At 46.3% G+C, this 19,700-nt stretch overlaps 1 protein-coding gene across 2 annotated transcripts in view; it reads right to left on the bottom strand.

Annotated features, from left to right (window-relative positions):
• The window catches only part of ADGRD1 (adhesion G protein-coupled receptor D1), a 174,403-nt gene that overhangs the window by 97,377 nt on the left and 57,326 nt on the right, over window positions 1-19,700 (bottom strand). For both annotated transcript variants that reach the window (XM_061142133.1, XM_061142134.1), the window contains one exon: window positions 18,900-19,041. In XM_061142133.1, the coding sequence (XP_060998116.1) occupies window positions 18,900-19,041 (142 nt within the window). The remainder of the gene's footprint in view (window positions 1-18,899; window positions 19,042-19,700) is intronic.

The raw sequence follows: 19,700 nt of genomic DNA, 5'->3' as shown, positions 1-19,700 counted from the left end.
AAGACTTGAATAATATGGACAAAAAAGCATATCACGATGGTCAGTAAGTGTTTAAAAAGGTGATTGACTGCATTAGTCATTGTGCATGTGTGCGTGTGTGTGTACGTGTGTACGTGTGTGTGCGCGCACGCACTGTCAGTCACATGACACTGTGCGACCCCATGGACTGTAGCCTGTCAGGCTCCTCTGTCCATGGGGATTCTCTGGGCAAGAATACTGGAGTGGGTTGCCATTTCCTTCTCTAGGGGATCTTCCCAACCCAGGAATTAGTCATTAGGGGACAGCAAATAAAAACCAAAATGAGACCCTGTTAACCAACAGAATAGTTAACCTGGGAACAGCAGACAACGCCAAGTGCTGGCAGCTGGAATTCTCACTACTGGGAGAGTGGAAACCAGCAATCCACTTTGGGGAACTGGTTTGGCACTTGCCTATTCAAGGAATACACGCATACCCTATGACCTAGCAGTTCCTCTCCTAAGCTTGTGCCAGGCAGAAATGTCTGTATACAGTCACCAAATGGCCCAGACATGTGCAAGCAGCACTATTTGTAATATCCCAAATGGTCTGATGGGGGAATCCCAGAGGGGTGCTCTGGGATACTGGTCACACTCAGTTTTTTGATGGGAGGAGATGATTTCATGAGAGTGTTTGCTCTGCAAAAGTGTCACACTGCACACATCTGTGTGTGCTTTTCTGTAAGTCCATTATTACTTGAATAATACATCTGCTTTTCAAACTGGGAGGCAATGAGAAGTCTGCTCTGAATAAATCTGAACTCCCAGCTTTCACATTTGGATTCCTTGATTCTATTTGCTCCTTTGGGAAGGAAATGGAGATCTAGCTCAAACATCCCAAAAGAAATTTTCAAAGAACAACAGTAATGAGTAGACATTGAGCAGGGCAATCTTACTTCTTAAGAACTTATCCTAAAGCGATAATTGAACTAGAGCACAGAAGATCCATTATAGAGTTGTTTATGATAATGAACACATGCAATGAACTAAATAGACAACAATGGAAGAATGATAAGTAAACAGGCCATCATGCAACCATGAAAATGATTACTGTATAGCTATTCGCATGAAAACAAACATTAAAAAGTGGACACAAGACAAGCAGGGCCCCATGACAGAAAGCTGTGTGCAGAGCAAAAACGTTTACCCAGAAACTCCTGCAGGAAGCTCATTCATATTGGCGTTCGTACTGGGAGACTTTCAAATGATACTGAGCTATGTGTGGGTGTGTGCATGTATCTGTATGTGTGTGCACATGTGTGTCTACATGTTTGTATGCGTGTATGCACACATGTGTGGGCACATGTGTGTTTTTTAATAGCCATATGTAGGCACCACGGTATGCAAGGCAGTCTGCAGACGAGGAATAGCTTAGGTCCCTAGTGCACCAAAGAATGACCCTAGGAAGAAAATAAAACTTTTGTTTCACTCAAAATAAAACTATTTTCTCCTCCACAACAAACCCTAGAGAAATAACAGCTGCATGCCATGACCCCGGCCAGGAGAGTTCATTCCTCTTACAATAATATCACCCCACTTCTGTGTCTCTCTCTTCAATCTGGTTCTGAATATTAAAATTTAAGAACCTTAGAAAAGTGACTATTTTTAATAGTACAAAGTGGGAAATGACCAAATCCACTCATCATGGAGAAATGAACTGGGTGGACTATTACACGGCACTGAGAACAGCCTGGCCATTGCTGCTGCTGCAACAACACACCTGGGGGTCCCGGGGGTCTCTGGCACCATCTGGAGATGCAGTTGGCTGTCACAACTTGGGGGAGGCAGCTACCGGCACTGCACGGGTAGAGGCCAGGGAAGCTGCTCAAGTGCACGTGAGGCCCCACTTCAATAGTTCAGCACACAAGAACACCTGTCTGACATGCATCTCATCAAAGTGATGCTGACCATCTCAAGTGCCCACACCCATCTGAGCCACAGTTCTGTGCGGTGGGGACGTTAACGCCAGAGCTCGGTGTCACTCGGGACCCACCTGGAGTCCATCCCCAGAGGTTCTCTATTCAAATGCCCTGGCTGATGAGACACACATGCCGACCCAGGGATCAAGGTGCCCCAGAGACTCTTCAGGGAGGAAGTCTGTCCTGTTCAGACCGGAAAGCTTAGTAAAACCGGGGGACATGGGGACAGGCTGAGGTGGTGGCTGAGTCCTCTCTCCTCTCACAGTGCCCAGGGTCAAAGGCCAAGCTGGGCTCACGAATGCCCCGATGCAACTTGCCCTCTGCAGCCTGACCATTCAGACTAACTGACGGTACCTGATGAACCTAGAAGTGGACTGAAAGGCATGGTTACGTGTCCCAGAAACACAGACCTGGGCCCTCTGGTGGGTCACCCTCTTGCAAGCCTGGGCTTAACTAAGTGTCCTCTACAAGACCCCCAGGACAGGCCTGTGGCCACTGTCCCTTGGAGACCCCATGGAGCCCCTGCTCTGTGCCAGAAAAAGCAGCCTTGTCCCCGCTGCTGGGATAAAGTGCAGCAGCTCCAAGCCACGTGTCTCTCAGTGATGATGGGGACAGTCCCCCAGCCCCCACATTTCCACTGAGCCCCGCTCACCCCAACTCTGCCCGCTGGCACGGGCCTCCACAAAAAACATTTCCCATCGGACAAATCAGTTTAACTTAAAAAAGCATGCCTCCAAAAACATCCTCAGAAATGTAAAAGCAACCTTCAAAAGAAAAACCTCCAAAACCCTGGAGAACGCTTGGCTGAGACAAGCCTCAATTATCGTCCTCGGTTGGTTTGATAAAAATTCCTCTCCGCCTTGCCTCTGGATGACAGTCTTCACTCAGAAAACTTTCTTTTTTAAAAATAACTACAGTAACCCACCATTAAAATGGGGACTGCATTTTAATCCACCCTTTCTTTTTCTCTGGTTTCCAAACTGGCACCTTCCTGATTTCAGAGAAGAAAAAAAAAATGTAAACCTCTACAAAATGTCCAGCAGCTGCAGCAAGTCCAGCAGAAGCTGGAATTCAAGCTCCACCAAGAAAGAGAACATGTATTTTTGGAGGATTGGGTCCCCCACCACCTCACTCCCTTAGTGCACACCACTACCTTCTGAACCACTCCGGCTACAAGAAGGTGTCAAGAACCAGGGAGAGACAATGTCACCGGGATCCCCTGCCCAGAGCCTTCTAGAATAAAGGGATGCTTATCCAAACATCTCTCCTTAGCTGCTGGAGTCTGGAAGGGTGGTGTTCTTAAAGGAAAAAAAAAAAATGTTTTCAAAAAGCACAGCAACACTCAGTTGTATCTGGTGTTGCTTCTCCAGCCACACCTGAAGGCCAGTGGTTTTTTGTTGGTTTTTTAATTAGAGGATAATTACTTTACAATATTGTGATGGGTTTGGCCATACATCTACATGAATCAGCATTAGGTATATATATGTCCCCTCCCTCTCAAACCTCACTCCCACCTCCTTCTCCATCCCACCCCTCTAGGTTGCCACAAAGCCCTGGCTTTGGGTTCCCTGCATCATACATAGAACACCCCTTGAAGCCAACCCTCGTCTCCCTCCAGCCAGGCCCCGGGTCACACAGCACAGGCAGAGCCGTCTGCACCTGCTTCCCACCCACACCTTCCGGAGCCTCTGTGCTGGAGGGCAGGAACGCTCTGTCTCTATGGGGCGGCTAGCTCTAGGCTCTGCTGCCCCCCACACTGCTATTCATCTGGGTCATGTGGATGATAACCGGAGTGAGATATTTAATCTGTGAGACCTATTCTATATCACCTGTGGTTGACAGCTCATAATGCTGCGTTTTTAGAAATTAATTAAACACAGACATGCAGCTCACAAGAGCAGCTGGGGAGAAGGAATCTGGCTGGCAGCATCCATTCTCAAAGTGACTTCATGTGTAGAGACTGAGCTCTTCCCATTGTCTCTGTTATTTATCACTCCACTGCCCCTGAACAGCCAGAGGCCACGACAGGGGAGGGAGGGAGCAGCCTGGGGTCTATTTGCAAGTAGACACACACTTTCCCAAGAGCCTAGAATAGAGGCGATACCTCTCACAACAGGAAAATGCACAAGGCCTTTCACTCTGACAAACCGCTTACAAAATACTGGAAGCAACTCAAATGCCCATATGCAAGACAGGAGTTGATAACCACACGATGGTTGAATGAAGCCACACAACAGAGTACTACGCAGCTGAAAGGAAAAAAAAAAAAAAAAAGATGTGGACAATCTCCATGAACTGGTTTTAGAGTTATTTCCAGGGTAAACTGTGAAGTGAAAAAGCGATCCTAGTGGTTAAGAATCTGCCTGCCAATGCAGGGAACACAGGTTCAATCCCTGGCCCGGGAACTAAGATTCCACATGCCACAGAGCAACTAAGCCCTCGTGTTACAACTACTGAAGCCAGCATGTCCTAGAGCCTGTGCTCTGCAATAAAAGAAGCCACCGCAATGAGAAGCCCAAACACATCAATGAAGGGTAGCCCCTACTCGTCACAACTAGAGAAAGCCCACACACAGCAAGGAAGACCCTATGCAGCCAAAAATAAACAAACAAATCTTTTGTAAAAATTGTAAAGTTCAATAGAGTTTTTATATTAGGAGGTTGAGATTAACATATACACACTACTATATATAAAATAATCAACAAGGACCTACTGTATAGCACAAGAAACTATACCTAATATAAGTATTCTTGCCTGGAAAATTCCATGGGCAGAGAAACCTTGTGGGCTACAGTCCATGGGGTCATAAAGAGTCAGACACGACTGAGCAACTAACAGATTAACAGACAGATATGGGGGAAAAAATCTGAAAAAGAATATGCATGTGCATATATATATATATATATATATATATATATATACACATATATCAGTTCAGTCACTCAGTCGTGTCCAACTTTTTGCAACCCCATGGACTGCAGCATGCCAAGCTTCTCTGTTCATCACCAACTCCTGGAGCATATATATATATCACTTTGCTGCTTACCTGAAGCTAACACAACGTTGTAAATCAGTATACTCCAATACAAAATAATTTTTTTTAAAAAAGAGTTTTTATGGAATGCTATCCTTCATGAAATGAAGAAGGAGATATGAGAAAACATACATGTACCTGTTTGATCAGCACAAATGGAACACAGGAAGGATAAACCAGAAGCTAAGAGAACTGCTTACCTAGAGGGTGTGGGTGGGAATGGAGTGGAAGGAACAGAGGAGGAGAAGGACAGAGTAGGATGCCACTCCTCTGAGTGCACCTGCTTGTGTAGATCTTAGGACTTACCTTAGGACTGTGGTAACATTCCACATACTTCCCAAATAAATCAATAGCTAACATCAGCCAGAACGGGGCACAGCCATCACAGAATACAACCACAGATGAATCTAACTGTATCACAAATGATTAAATCACTTGAAGGGAACAGGCAAGAAAGAAACCAACCTAGGTAACTTTATAAAAGAGAATTTCAACTGTATAGTGTAAGCAAATGACAGAGAGAATAGAAACAAATACTGTCCTCTAGTTGGTACATCTGTTTCCCACAGGGGGTGGGTTAGCAATCCCAGAACTACTGTGTATGTGTGAGGGGCTTACACAAATCAGTAAAAACACTGAGAATCATGACAGCCAGTTTTGGAGAAAGACAGAAGTGAGAAAAAGCTCAATATGGAATCTAGAAAAACATACAGATGGATTAATATAAATACATAATATGATGCATGTGTTTGCTTGTTTAAGTACATACATACATTTCCAAATTCTGTTCAGAGGATCAAGAAGCAATAACACCCCAGCATAAACATATGCAAAGCACATCATGCAAAATGCCAAGCTGGATGAATCACAAGCTGGAATCTAGATTGCCAGGAGAAATATCAACAATCTCAGATATGCAGATGATACCACTCTAATGGTAGAAAGTGAAGAGGAACTAAACAGCCTCTTGATGAGGGTGAAAGAGGAGAGTGAAAAAGCTGGCTTAAAAGTCAACATTCAAAAACCTAAGTTCATAGCATCCAGACCCATCAGTTCATGGCAAACAGATGGATAAAAAGTAGAAACAGTGGCAGATATTATTTTCTTGGGCTCTAAAATCACTGCAGACAGTGACTGCAGCCACGAAATTAAAAGACACTTGCTCCTTGGAAGAAATGCTATGACAAACCTAGAGAGCATATTAAAAAACAAAAACACCACTTTGCTGACAAAGGTTATGGATTTTCCAGTAGTCATGTATGGATATGAGAGTTGGACCATAAAGAAGAAGCATCAAAGAATTGATGCCTTTGAATTGTGGTGTTGGAGAAGACTCTTGAGAGTTCCTTGGACAGAAAGGAGTTCAAACCAGTCAGTCAATCCTAAAAGAAATCAACCCTGAATATTCACTGGAAGAAGGACTGATCCAATCTTTCAGGCACCTGATGTGAAGAAGAGCCAGCTCAGTGGAAAAGATCCTGATGCTGAGAAAGATTGAAAGCAAAAGGAGGAGGGGCTGGCAGAGGATTAAATGGTTAGATAGTATCACTGACTCAATGTACAGGAATCTGAGCAAACACTGGGAGAAAGTGAAGGACAGGAAAGCCTGGTGTGTTCCAGTCCATGAGACTGCAAAGAGTTGGACATGACTTAGTAACTGAACAACAACAGAAATGAGCACACTTGGCACCCAGATCCTGGTTTCTAAACACTACTCTCCAATAAAGTGAACCAGGGCTCCATGGAGAAATGGTGGGTTCCATGAGCCTAGAAGATCTCTAGTGCTAGAAAGTTAGGAAAGACTCAAAAATGATGAGGACATATCCAAAGGGCACAGAAGCCAACTGGAAAAGGCCCCCAAAGGTCAAAGCTGGGACAATTTAAACAACAAAATAAGTAATGATAGTATTGGATTATAGCTTATTGAGCAAAAATAAGTCTCTAAAATAAATTTATATGAATAAATAATTGAATGAGTTGCCCTTGTATTAAAATTCCAATTAATAAATGTAGAAAGAATGATGGACATAGAAAATCAACCTTTGGCAAACACTACTGTAATAACTTTGGCAGGTAATAACCATCACTGGATGCTAAAATTCATGGAGAAAGTAGCATGAGATAACAGACAACTGTGTAGTTTCATGGTACCCCTCTGACAAGAGATTATGATTTGCAAAGGGAAAATGATAACTTTAAAGTGGATAAACTAGGAAAACACCCCCCTCAACCAAGCAATCAAAGCGAGCATCACTGGTGATAATGAATACCATCTTTAATGTCTATGTTTGAGCTGAATTGTGCCCCCAAAATCCCTGTGTTGGACACCTAGGCCCGAGGACCACAGGATGTGGCTGTGTGTAGAGATGAGGCCTTAAAGAGGTAATAAAGGTAAATGAGATCATTAGGGTGGGCTGAATTCCCATATGACTGGTGTCCTTATAAGAAGAGGCAATCAGGTTACCAACAGGAAAAGGAGATCACATGAAGACCCAGAGAGAAGAGAGTCATCGACAAGCCAAGATAAGAGACGTTAGGAGGAACCAACCCTGCTGACACGTTGATCTCCAACTTCCAGCCTCCAAGATGTGAGACCATAAATGTCTGCTGTCTAACCTAACTGCTCCCTGCCCCACCCCTAAGCTGGACTATTTTGTTATGGCAGCCGCAGGAAACTCACACAGGCTGACGTGACGCAACAAGGAAGGCACAACTTCACTTGTATGGTGCTCTTGTCCAAGACACCTAAAAGCAACCCCATTGTGAGAAACATCAGATAATCCCAAACTGAGGGATGCTCTTCAAAGTGACCACCCTGGACTCTTCAAGTGTCCAGGTGTTGAAAAACCAAGAAGCTAAGGAACCCAGACAGGCTGGAAGGTGAGGGGACAGGTGAGGTCCTAAGCGGAAAAACTGACAAGATCCAAAGCACAACTGTAAACTAGCTAATATCACTGCTAATTTCCTGGTTTCAAGAATTGTACTTTAGAACTGCCCAGGTGGTACAGTGAATAGGAATCCACTTGCCTGTGTTGGGGATACAGGTTTGATTCCTGGTCCGGGAATATTCCACAAGCCCTGGAGCAACTAAGTCCCTGAACTGCAACTACTGAGCCCGTGCTCTAGAACCTTCCAGCCACAACTACTGAGCCTGAGTGCTGACACTACTGAAGCCCGGGCGCCTAGAGCCTGTGCTCTGCACCAAGAGAAGCCACCACCACAATGAGAAGCCCTGGCACGCTACAGAGAGTAGCCCCCACTCGCCACATCTAAAGAAAGCCCAAGTGCAGCAATGAAGACCTAACTAATGCAGCCAAAAATAAAATGTATATTTTTTAAAAAAAGAATTGTACTTTAAAATATTAACATTAGGATGAGCTAGGTATGTGGGAACTCTGTCTTATTTTGCAACTTTTCCTTTTTTTAAGTCTAAAATCATTTCAAATAAAAATCTAAAAAAAAAAATCATAGAGGTTGTTAACTGGTGATCAGCTGACCCAATTCAACACACAGATGTATGTATTTTGGTTGAAAATGTTAAAAGCAAATTTGAATGAGCTGCCGACGATACATGGAGAAGGAAATGGCAACCCACTCCACTATTGCCTGGAAAATCCCGTGGACGGAGGAGCCTGGTAGGCTGCAGTCCATGGGGTCGTGAAGAGTCGGACACAACTGAGCGACTTCACTTTCACTTTTCACTTTCATGCATTGGAGAAAGAAATGGCAACCCACTCCAGTGTTCTTGCCTAGAGAATCCCAGGGACAGGGAAGCCTGGTGGGCTGACGTCTATGGGGTCGCACAGAGTCGGACACAACTGAAGCGACTTAGCAGCGGCAGCAGCAGCCAACAATACAAATCCAGAGATGCAATTTTAAATCCAGATGTACGGCTTCCTTTCAAAACATCAGAAGTTGTGGCATTACCCCCGAGGAAGCCACATCCTCAGGTCCATCCTCAGGACCAGAGGCCCCGGTGTCCCAGCGCCGTGTTCACACACTGCACAGCTCAGCCCAGGCAGTCAGATGGCTTGAGAAGGTACGGAATCCTGAGGGCACAAGGGTCCCAGCCCCCACAGGGCAGAGTCCAGGGCTTCCTTCAGAGCCCTAGTCCACAAGCACCTGGGCATCCTGAGACTCAGATAGAAGTCCAGGTGCTAGAATTCATCAGGGCTTCTGCTCTCACGGTCCACAGCTTGGGAAGCTGCACTCCATCATTTAGATGCTATAGCGGTCAAGGTGCACGACCCCCCACAGGTGATCCTCGGGGAACTGCACCCACTTGCCTGCCACCCTCTGGCCCAGGACGGGCTCACGGTCCAGGCAGACCGACTTGTATACCCTTCCTCTGGCTCTCTCCTGGGGCCTCCCATGGTGACGAGGGGACATGCACAGAGAGGCAATCCTCACTCAGCACGAACATGGGGTCCCTACCCAGCCCAGACCACCCTTGGGCGGAGCTCCTCCAGTCCTGCGAGCTGCAAGGTGCCCTTCTGGAAAACTCTCTCTTTGATACAGTCAGCCGAAGCTGGAGTCTGTTCCTGCATTGAAGACTATGAAATGAACACGCACTACCTCCTAGGTGGGTGTCATTATTCCAGCTTACTAAGGATGAAACAGAGGTAGGGAGGCTAGCACCCCACTGGGGAGCACACAGCTGTATTTGTTGAGTCAGTGTATGAACCAATGAATAAATATCATCTTGGAGGACAAATTATACCTGTGGTAGTTTTGTGATGCAGATTTTCTTACTACCTCCTAGATTACTCACCTCTCTTACCCTGAAATAACTTCGGGTGGGCAATACCAGCCCCTTCCACATGAGGCTCACACTGTGAATTGCGATGGCAGCCACACTTTCCCCAGTATCTGAGCTGTTCACCGTGGTCCCCATCCTGCCTGGGCCTCCTCTCCTGGGGTGGCTGCAGCAGCTCCCACTGGGAGGCACACAGCAGCCTCGGGTCAGAGCCTGGCAGACCCAGCACAGTCTGGCTCTGGCCACAGCCCTGTCGCTGGTCCTCCGGGAGATGGTATCAGATATACAGAGGGACCTCCATTTTGACCACTTCCCAGAGTCCTGCTACTGGAACATCACCAATATCGGACTCAATCCCTTCCAAACTTTATGACAAGCCTGATGAATGGACAGCCTATCTTTGGGACTGACAGTCAGATGGAGTGAAGGCCAACTGATGAGTGAATTTCAGACAACAGCCATTGAAACTGACAGCGCTTAGTGCTTCAAGATACTGACTTTTGGTTTTCTAATTCTCAAAGTTCGCAAAGAATCTGCTTCTCTCAGTCTTTGCTTCTTTCTGAGGGTAACAAAGGTCTCATCTTCACTGGAGATGCAAGAGATGCGGGTTCGATCCCTGAGTTGGGAAGATTCCCTGGAAATGGTAACTCATTCCGGTATTCTTGCCTGGGAGATCCCATGGACAGAGGAGCCTGGTGGGCCACGATCCATGGGGTCACAGAGTTGGATGTGACTAAGTGACTGAGTGTGCACGCACACATCTGCTTTGACCAGGGAAAGGTGACCGTTCCATCTCGATTCACAAATAAAGGTTCTGATTAGCAGCTAAGAGCATTTCTAACTGGCCAGAGCCCTGCATTTCTGAAGCATCTTTTAGTCAGGGGACTCTGGCACTTGCCCCAGGGACAAATTGGCTACAGCAAGGAGGTGCCCTCAGTAACTTCTCGAGGGTGGTGTCCATCTGCTCCCCATTTCCATCCCCCTCCACTGGACTGTCCATCACAACAGTCTGTACCCCGCTGTCAGCTGCCTGGCCACATGCTCTGAGCTGTGAAGGGTCACAGCCCTGCAGGCTCCCCACCTCAGACAGGACACTCAGAGGAGCTGCAGGAACCTGTCAGCAGAGACCTGCAAATCAGCACAACTGGCATCAGCCAAAGGATGGGTCAGAATGTTTGATGGTTTGATGACTGTTTGATGGTTCGGGGAGTAAGGAATGTGAAGTAAGAAGACACTGTGATGGTTTGAGCATGGGCCCTGATGATACACACTCTAGGTGCCAGGCATGCCCGACACATCGACTCTGAACAAGGTGTGGAGCAGGAGCCCAGGCCACACTGGCCATCATGGTCTACCTGACCCGGGTCCCCACCCACAGGCAACACAGAACACTTAATGAGCACTGGGGTCTCCAAGCAAGGCCCCTTGATATCAGGGCAGTGGATTCTGGTTTATTTCACTGTACCCACAACTGACTTGAGTTGGTTTCCTAAAAAAAGAAGAAAATAGTGAGAACATTGTTTTAATGTAAAGAATCAAGTGGCATGACATTAAAGAGAATGAAATAATGCCATTTGTAGCAACACGGATGGACCTAGAGATTCTCATACTGTGTGAAGTAAGTCAGACAGAGAAGGAGAAGTATTGCATAAAAGCCCCTATATGGGAAAGCTAACAAGAAACTGTACAATGAACTCATTTACAAACCAGAAACAGACGCACAGACTTGGAGAATGAACTTATGGTTGCTGGGGGCAAGGGGGTGGAGAAGGATGGGAGAAAGGGATAGTTAGGGAGTTTGGGATCGACATGCACACACCACTGTATTTAAAATGGATAACCAACAAGGACCTACTGTATAGCACAGGGAACTCTGCTCACTGTGATGTGGCAGCCTGGGTGGGAGGGGAGTTTGGGGGACAGTGGATACATGTGTATGTATGGCTGAGTCCCTTTGCTGCCCATCTGAAGCTGTCACATTGTTAATCAGCTGTATTCCAATATAAAATAAAATTTTTAAAAGTACTGTGTAGCTTGAAATAAATTAATGGCAAAACATCACAAAAGATATTGGCTGAGCAGGACACCAGTCGACAGGGACAGCTGACTCTGGAAACATGTGAGTTTTCATCCCATTGGTTGACAAGTCTCTCTGGGAAAACTCTAGAATGAAACTCGCTCTAAAAGTAGTTTGGGTCAGGCAGCATCACGGGGGTGTTATGGGATGCGGCCCCAGAACCAGAGCCCCTCAGATGCACAGGCATCAGGGAATGTCAAGGGCATCCCCAGAACTTGACGATGGGTGGGGGTCCGTTTATGGCCTTGCTGACTTGCTGGGAGCTAATAAGGAGAGGGTTCTGGGGATCGGAACATGGGGCAGCCCGTTTTGAAGGAGAGGAAAAGTGAGAGAGGGGAAGGATGTGAGGTCCTGAGGGTGCCCAAGGGTCTTGGACACCATCCTACTCAGGGACTGGGAGGGAACCGAGATAAATAAACAAAATCCCTTCTACTCTTCAAATCCAGGTTCACACCAGCCTGATCTAACAAGGATGGTGGGTGTGAGAGCTGTGGGTATGTGTGTGTGTGTGTGTGTGTGTGCGCGCGCGCACATGTGTGTGTCTATTTATATGCTGGGTCTGCACTTGTGTGTCTATTTGTATGTGAGTGTGTGTACTGGGGGGTGTGTGTATGCATGTGTGTCTGTATGCGTGCTACATCAGAGTGTGTGCATATATGTGTGTGTAAGTGTGTGTACTGTGTATGTGTGTCTGTGTGTCTGTGTCTGCATGTGTGCTGGATCTGGTTGTGCACATATTATTTGTGTGGCAGTGTGTGTCCTGGGGATGTGTGTGTGTGCACATGGACATCCATGCCCTGTGAACTCACTGGGGGTCTGGACACCAAGAAGCCTTGCATTCAGTCCTCTGTTCCCATCTCCCCTGCCCGCTCAGCCTCCTGTCTCAGCTTCAGGACCTTGTCCCCAAGCCCCCAACTCCCCAGCACCTGCAGCCCCGGCTCAGCCCGCCCCCCAACATCCACCAAGACTCACAGCCCCCTTTCCTAGGGCCACTTCAACCTCAAACCCACATCGCTTCCAGAATCATTCAGAGCAAGCCTTCTCTGCTTTTATGCACTTGGATTACTGACTTGCAATACCTCCATGCCAGATCATAAAAGCCCCAACACTGGGAGCACTAAAAATACCTCTGTTTCACACTACAACCAAATCTCCAACACAGGCTGAGCCTGCCGAGCTCATTCTGCCTCGTTAGCTGCCTCCTCTGGATGGCAGCCGGCGAACAGCCTCTGGTCTGAGTGAGCATCCTCTCCATAGAAAGAGGAGCCACACAAATACACACAAATAACACAAATCAGGACAGAGCTACTTATATGGTGCTGCTGCCTCTGAGCTCAGCACTCGTTCAGCAAATATTTTCTGAGCCAAAGCTCAATGCCAGGCATCAAGAGGAAGGAATAGATGGTTCCAAATGGGGTCCAGGGCAGCTTCCCCGCATAGGCACAGGCTGGTTTAAGAGATGGTCAGTTTGAAAGCTTATTTTGATCCCCACTCCTCTCTAGCAACCCTGTCCTTTTACATATACTTTTTGTACACCCACAACTGCTGTGAGTTCAGCTACTGAGAGTCCTCAACTGCCAGAATTGCTTTTAGTAAGTAAGAGCTTCCTGTCCAAGGTCACTCCCTTCCCATATGGCCCTCAGTCATGTACTGGACTAAAGGCGAGAACCCCTAACTTTCAAAGGGACCATTCTGAAGGGTCATCCCAGCTTCAGAGCTCACCACAGGGTCACCTTCAGTTTCTGTTGAGACTGCATCACAGGCCGCCTTCTCCTTCTACTCAGCCTTCCTTCCTTTCCCATATAAGTCAAGCTTGCAATCCCTCTTGAATAAACTTCTTGCACACAAATGTCAAAAAAGAAGAGATAGTCAGTTTGCATAAATAGTAAGATGCTATCCTCGGAGGCAGCTCTAGTGCAGAGCAAAGACATTAAAGAGGGAGAAGTGGTTCTTCCCTGGGGAGATCAGAGAGGGCTTTGTGGAAGAAGTAGTACGGATTCCAGTGACCTTGACATGGGTGGGACTAGACCCCAGAGATGTGGAAGGCCTTCCAGATAACAGGAGAGGCACACACAAAGCCAGAAGCCCACCAGGCCCAGACTTCATGGGAGAGCGAGTGTTTCTGCTCCTCTGGACAGAGGTTCAAGCAGAAAGTCACATTGGAAAGGTCCAGTCAAGACTGACCATGCGGCCCGAATTTGAAATGCATCTTCAGGGAAACCTGAGTCACTGAAAGATTTTAAATAGTTGAGTAAGAACACCTGGCATGTGTTTCTGGAAGATAAGCCTGGGAACTCGGAGGGAATAAAGCGGGGAGAACAGTCAGGAAGCTTCTAGCTCAGGCAGAACCAAACCAGCAGTGAGACTCCGAACCAGGGGTAGGGCAGCAGGAGGGAGGATGTGAGGGATGCTCGGAAAACAGGGTCACAGCTGGTCCCACCCAGAGACCAGGAGCCAGGAGGGCACCAGGGCGCCAGACTCTGAGCAGAGAGAAGGCGATACAGGAGGTCAGACACAGAGGACGTGCGGGCTTGGGGGTAACGTGCTCACCCGCACACCTGGGGTGGAGAAACCTGCCAGGGAACAGGAGTGAGGCCATGGGGAGAGGTGGGTTTTGTGTCACCAGAAACATCAGTCCAGAGGTGGTGGCTGAAATCAAGGCAACCCCACGAATTCAGAGAGGTAAAGGTTCCTGCAGACGGGCTGAAGGAGCGCCTGTGTTCAGGGAATTGAAGCAGGTGGCGCAGCGGCGGAGGGGCTGATACCAGAGAAGGGGCACCTCCTGCAGGGAGACATGTCCTGCAGACCCGGTGGTGGGAGCCTCGGGGGCTGCAGGGGGTGGGGTGGGCTTTGACCGAGCCCAGGCGAGCAGAGGACTCTGGAGATGTGCTGCATGCAGGCTAAGTCATTTCAGTCGTGTCTGACTCTCTGTTACCCCATGGACTATAGCCCACCAGGCTCCTCTGTCCATGGGGATTCTCCAGGCAAGAATACTGGAGGAATCTTCCCAACCCAGGGATGGAACCCGAGTCTCCTATGTCTCCTGTATTGGCAGGCGGGTTCTTTACCAATAGCACCACCTGGGAAGCTCCTCTGGAGACATGTGAGACCATCTCTGCAGTGTGAAAATTTGTATAGAAAGTGGAAATGGTAAAAATCAACCTAGTTTGAAGAAGAGAAGGGGGAGGTGGATGTTCAATAAGATCTCTGAAACATGGGATCCAGTGATGCCATTTCTGCAAGTACATACCCAAAAGGACTGAAAGTAGGATCTGGGAGAAATGCTTGCATAAAAACATGTTCATGGCAGCATTACACACAACAGCCTAATGGTGGGAGCAACCCAAGTGCTCACTGATGGATGTATGGATGAACAAATCATGGTCCATCTACACCATAGACTAGGATTCAGCCTTAAAAAGGACATTCTGGGGCTTCCCTGGCAGTCCAGTGGTTAAATTTCTGCACTTCTACTGCAGGGGGGCGCAGGTTTGAACCCTGGTCTGAGAACTAGGATTCCAAATGTTTCACAGCGAGGCCATAAAAGAAAAAAAAAAAAAAAGAACAGAGGACATTCTGTTCTTTCTGTTCTGACTTTTGGTATCACACAGATGAACCTTGAGGACTTGATGCTCAGTGAAATAAGCCAGACACGAAGAGACAAATCCTCTCTGATTCTACTTACACAAAGGCCCCAGAGTAGTCAAAGCCATAGAGATGGAAAGGAGAAGGTTGTGTGCCAGGGACTGAGGATGAGGAGGGGGAATTTGTGTTTAATGACAGAGTTTTGGTTTTTTGAAATCAGGAGAGTTCTGGGGAGGGATGGTGGTGAAGGATGCGCACCAGTGTGAAACATACTTAACACCACTGAACTGTGCACTTAAAAATGGTCAAGACGGTAACTTTTACGTTATGTGTATTTTACGACAATTTAAAATTTTTTTAATGTTCTCTGATTTTCAAAAAGAGAGAGGAGTGAGACAGGGCGGGGGAACATTCTCAGGTGAAGATTGCTTGCAGGTGGATGAAGAGGACAAGAGAAGGGGGAAGGGCCAGGTGGCAGCGGGGGTGGTGGGGAATGGAGGGAAGGTTCCTGAAGAAAGGTTGGCTGTGGAGTAGAGGAGGAAGGAGTGATGAGAGAGGTAGTGAGGAACCAGTGAGATCAGTCAGTTTAGTTCAGTCGCTCAGTGGTGTCTGACTCTTTGAGATGCCACAGACTGTAGCACACCAGGCTTCTCTGTCCTTCACTAGCTCCCAGAATTCGCTCAAACTCATGTTCATCGAGTTGGTGATGTCATCTAACCATCTCATCCTCTGTTGTTTCTTTCTCCTCCTGCCTTCAATCTTTCCCAGCATCACAGGCTTTTCCAATGAGTCAGTTCTTCACATCAGATGGCCAAAGTATTCGAGCTCCAGCTTCAGCATCAGTTCTTCCAATGAATATTCAGGACTGATTTCCTTTAGGAGGGACTGGTTGGATCTCCTTGCAGTCCAAGGAACTCTCAAGAGTCTTCTCCAACACCACAGTTCAAAAGCATCAATTCTTCAGTGCTCAGCTTTCTTTATGGTCCAGCTCTCACATCCATACATGACTACTGGAAAAACCATAGCTTTGACTAGACAGACCTTTGTTGGCAAAATAATGTCTCTGCTTTTTAATATGCTGTCTAGGTTGGTCATAGCTTTTTTTCCAAGGAGCAAGTGTCTTTTGATTTCATGGCTGCAGTCACCATCTGCAGTGATTTTGGAGCCCAAGAAAATAAAGTCTGTCACTGTTTCCATTGTTTACCACCTATTTGCCATGAAGGGATGAGACCGGATGCCTTGATCTTAATTTTTTGAATGTTGAGTTTTAAACCAGCTTTTTCACTTTCCTCCTTCACTTTCATCAAGAAGCTCTTTAGTTCCTCTTCACTTTCTGCATATCTGAGATTATTGATATTTCTACCAGCAATCCTGATTCCAACTTGTGCTTCATCCAGCCTGCATTTCACATGATGTAGTCTGCATATAAGTTAAATAAGCAGGGTGACAATATACAATCTTGACGTACTCCTTTCGCAATTTGGACTCAGTCTGTTGTTCCATGTCCAGTTCTAACTGTTGCTTCTTGACCTGCGTACAGATTTCTCAGGAGGCAGGTAAGACGGTCTGGTATTCTCATCTCTAAGAATTTTCCACAGTTTGTTGTGACCCACACAGTTAAAGGCTTTAGCGTAGTCAATGAAGCAGAAGTAGATGTTTTTCTGGAATTCTCTTGCTTTTTCTATGATCTAACAGATGTTGGCAATTTGGTCTCTGGTTCCTCTGCCTTTTCTAAATCCAACTTGAACATCTGGAAGTTCTTGGTTCATGTACTGCTGAAGCCTAGCTTGGAGAATTTTGAGCATTACTTTGAGCTAGCATGTGAGATGAGTGCAACTGTGCAGTAATTTGAACATTCTTTGGCAACAAGAGAATGGGAAAGACTAGAGATAGCTTCAAGAAAATTAGAGATACCAAGAGAACATTTCATGCAAAGATGGGCACAATAAAAGACAGAAACAGTATGGACCTAACAGAAGCAGAAGATATTAAGAAGAGGTGGCAAGAATACACAGAAAAGCTATTCAAAAAAGATCTTAGTGACCCAGATAACCATGATGGTGTGATCACTCACCTAGAGTCAGACATGCTGGAGTGCTAGGTCAAGTGGGCCTTAGGAAGCATCACTATGAAAAAAGCTAGTGGAGGTGCTTGAATTCCAGCTGAGCTATTTCAAATCCTAAAAGATGATGCTGTGAAAGTGCTGCACTCAATATGCCAGCAAATTTGGAAAACTCAGCAGTGGCCACAGGACTGGAAAAGGTCAGTTTTCATTCCAATCCCAATCAGCAAGATGGTCAGGATGAAAGCGGGAATGGAGCAACAGCTGTCTGGTGGTGGCTATCTGCCTGGGGAAGCACAACTGCAGACAGACACTGGCCACATATGTGGACAACTGGGCAGAGCTGGGTTCTGAGGGAACCAAGAAGGGGCCTGACCTTCGTAGGGAGCCAGGGTTGGGGAGTGGCAGGGTGAGACAGGAGCTGCAGTGAGAGCAACTTGTCCTGACTCATCAGCTCCCCTCAATGCTGTCTCATTGAGGAGGTGATAAAAACACAGGTAGACAGACACAGGGGTTGGCACATAGTAGGTCTTCAGATAATGTTGGCGGAATGGGATGGAACAGTATAAAATGGAACAAAATAGAAGATTCTGACGGGAATGGTCTTTGTAGGACTTGAAAGGATCAAAAGTGGACTGAGTTTTTATTACACATAGAATGGATAAACAAGGTCCTACTGTATAGGGCAGGGAACTCTGTTCAACATCTATCATAAACCATCATGGAAGAGAATATGGAAAATAATGTATATCGAATCACTTTGCTATACAGCAGAAATGAATACAAAATTGTAAATCAACTAAACTTCAATACAAATTTAATATATATATCGCATTCTTTAATAAATTCCTTCAAAATGGCACACTTCGACCATAGTGCATGATCCTGGGACCGGGAAAGTCACACTTTTTAAAGGACAGGTGCACATCTGTGTCCCTGATGCACCTGTCATTCTTATCACAGACAAAGATAAAGTGAAGGCAGAGATAATCACAGTTACAATGGGGCAAAACAAATCGCTCAAAACTGAAAGCATAGAAACTTCTCTTCGAAATGCTAAAGTGTTTCCCAGAAAGAACCAAGCTCTCTGTCTCGCTAATAGCTATCATCTAAGACAAGTGAGAATTAGCCAAGGTATCCCCTCCTCCAAAGACAACATTTATTGTAAATCAGAAATAACCACAGTTGCTGTGCACACATCTACGAAAGCAATGTCTGGGCTCAGAGGCCTTTTTACACAAAATTAATACTGTGTGTCCAACCCCAGAGCTATCCAGGGGACTTTCCACTGCTGTTCAAAAATAATCACAAGAATGGATGCCAAAATCCTAATTCTGGCCAGCACCAATCCATCCAAGATTCTTTCTACAATTATACAAACGATCGAATAGTCCTTGCTGCAAAAGGAAATCAAAGAGCAGAAATGAGGACAAATTCACTCTAACTCACCAAATGGTGCCGGAGGTGGACAGTGATAAGAGGGGAGCCCGATAAATTCTGGGAGAGCTTCGGCGTCGGGGAGACCTCCAGGGAGATCAGATAGCTGGTCGCAGAGAGCAAGCAGTTTTTGTAATTTGCTGCTTCAGCAATCCTTGGGAACAAATGAAAAATCATTACAAAACAGAAGTTTAAAAAAAAAAAAACCTTGAGTTTAAAATTTCATGTTAATCCTGAGACTTTTGAAGCTGAAATCTTTTGGGGGTGGAGTTTTGATTTCTATCAAACAGCACATTCTGCTCTAAGACTCAGTGTTGGTACCAAAAGGTGAGATGGAGCCCTTGACCTCAGAGAGTCTATAGTCTAGTAGAAGGAGGGGGTAACCCAGGAAGTGAGGAAGAACAGGAAGATCAAAACAATGAGATTAAATCTCAGCCATACATTCTCTTGACCCTGGACAAGTGACTTACCTATTGGAATTTTCCATGCCCAGATTATAAACCGCTGTGGCAGACAGTAATATGCTAGAACCTCTTGTCTTGTCACCCAATAGCCCTGCATCCCTCTCCTGATAAAGGCACCTCAGCTTCCCCCCAAGTGACCACCCCTTCCTGACTTGTAGCCCATATGCTTTGGAGGGACCTCCATCCTTAACTCAAGAGTAAAACCTGCTCTCACAATTTGAGTGAATCAGTGCACTGCATTCCTCAGACCATACTGATTGTTCAGATGCAAGCACATGTTTCATTAAGATCCGAAGAGAAGTAACAAGATTCAGATGGAAATGCTGGGTCAGAGATCCTCACTTCTATC

Source organism: Dama dama, chromosome 5 (genome assembly GCF_033118175.1).
Source record: "Dama dama isolate Ldn47 chromosome 5, ASM3311817v1, whole genome shotgun sequence".
NCBI classification, from domain to species: Eukaryota; Metazoa; Chordata; class Mammalia; order Artiodactyla; family Cervidae; genus Dama; species Dama dama.
The sequence above is the reverse complement of the archived record's forward strand: the minus strand, read 5'-3'. Positions and strand labels throughout refer to the sequence as shown.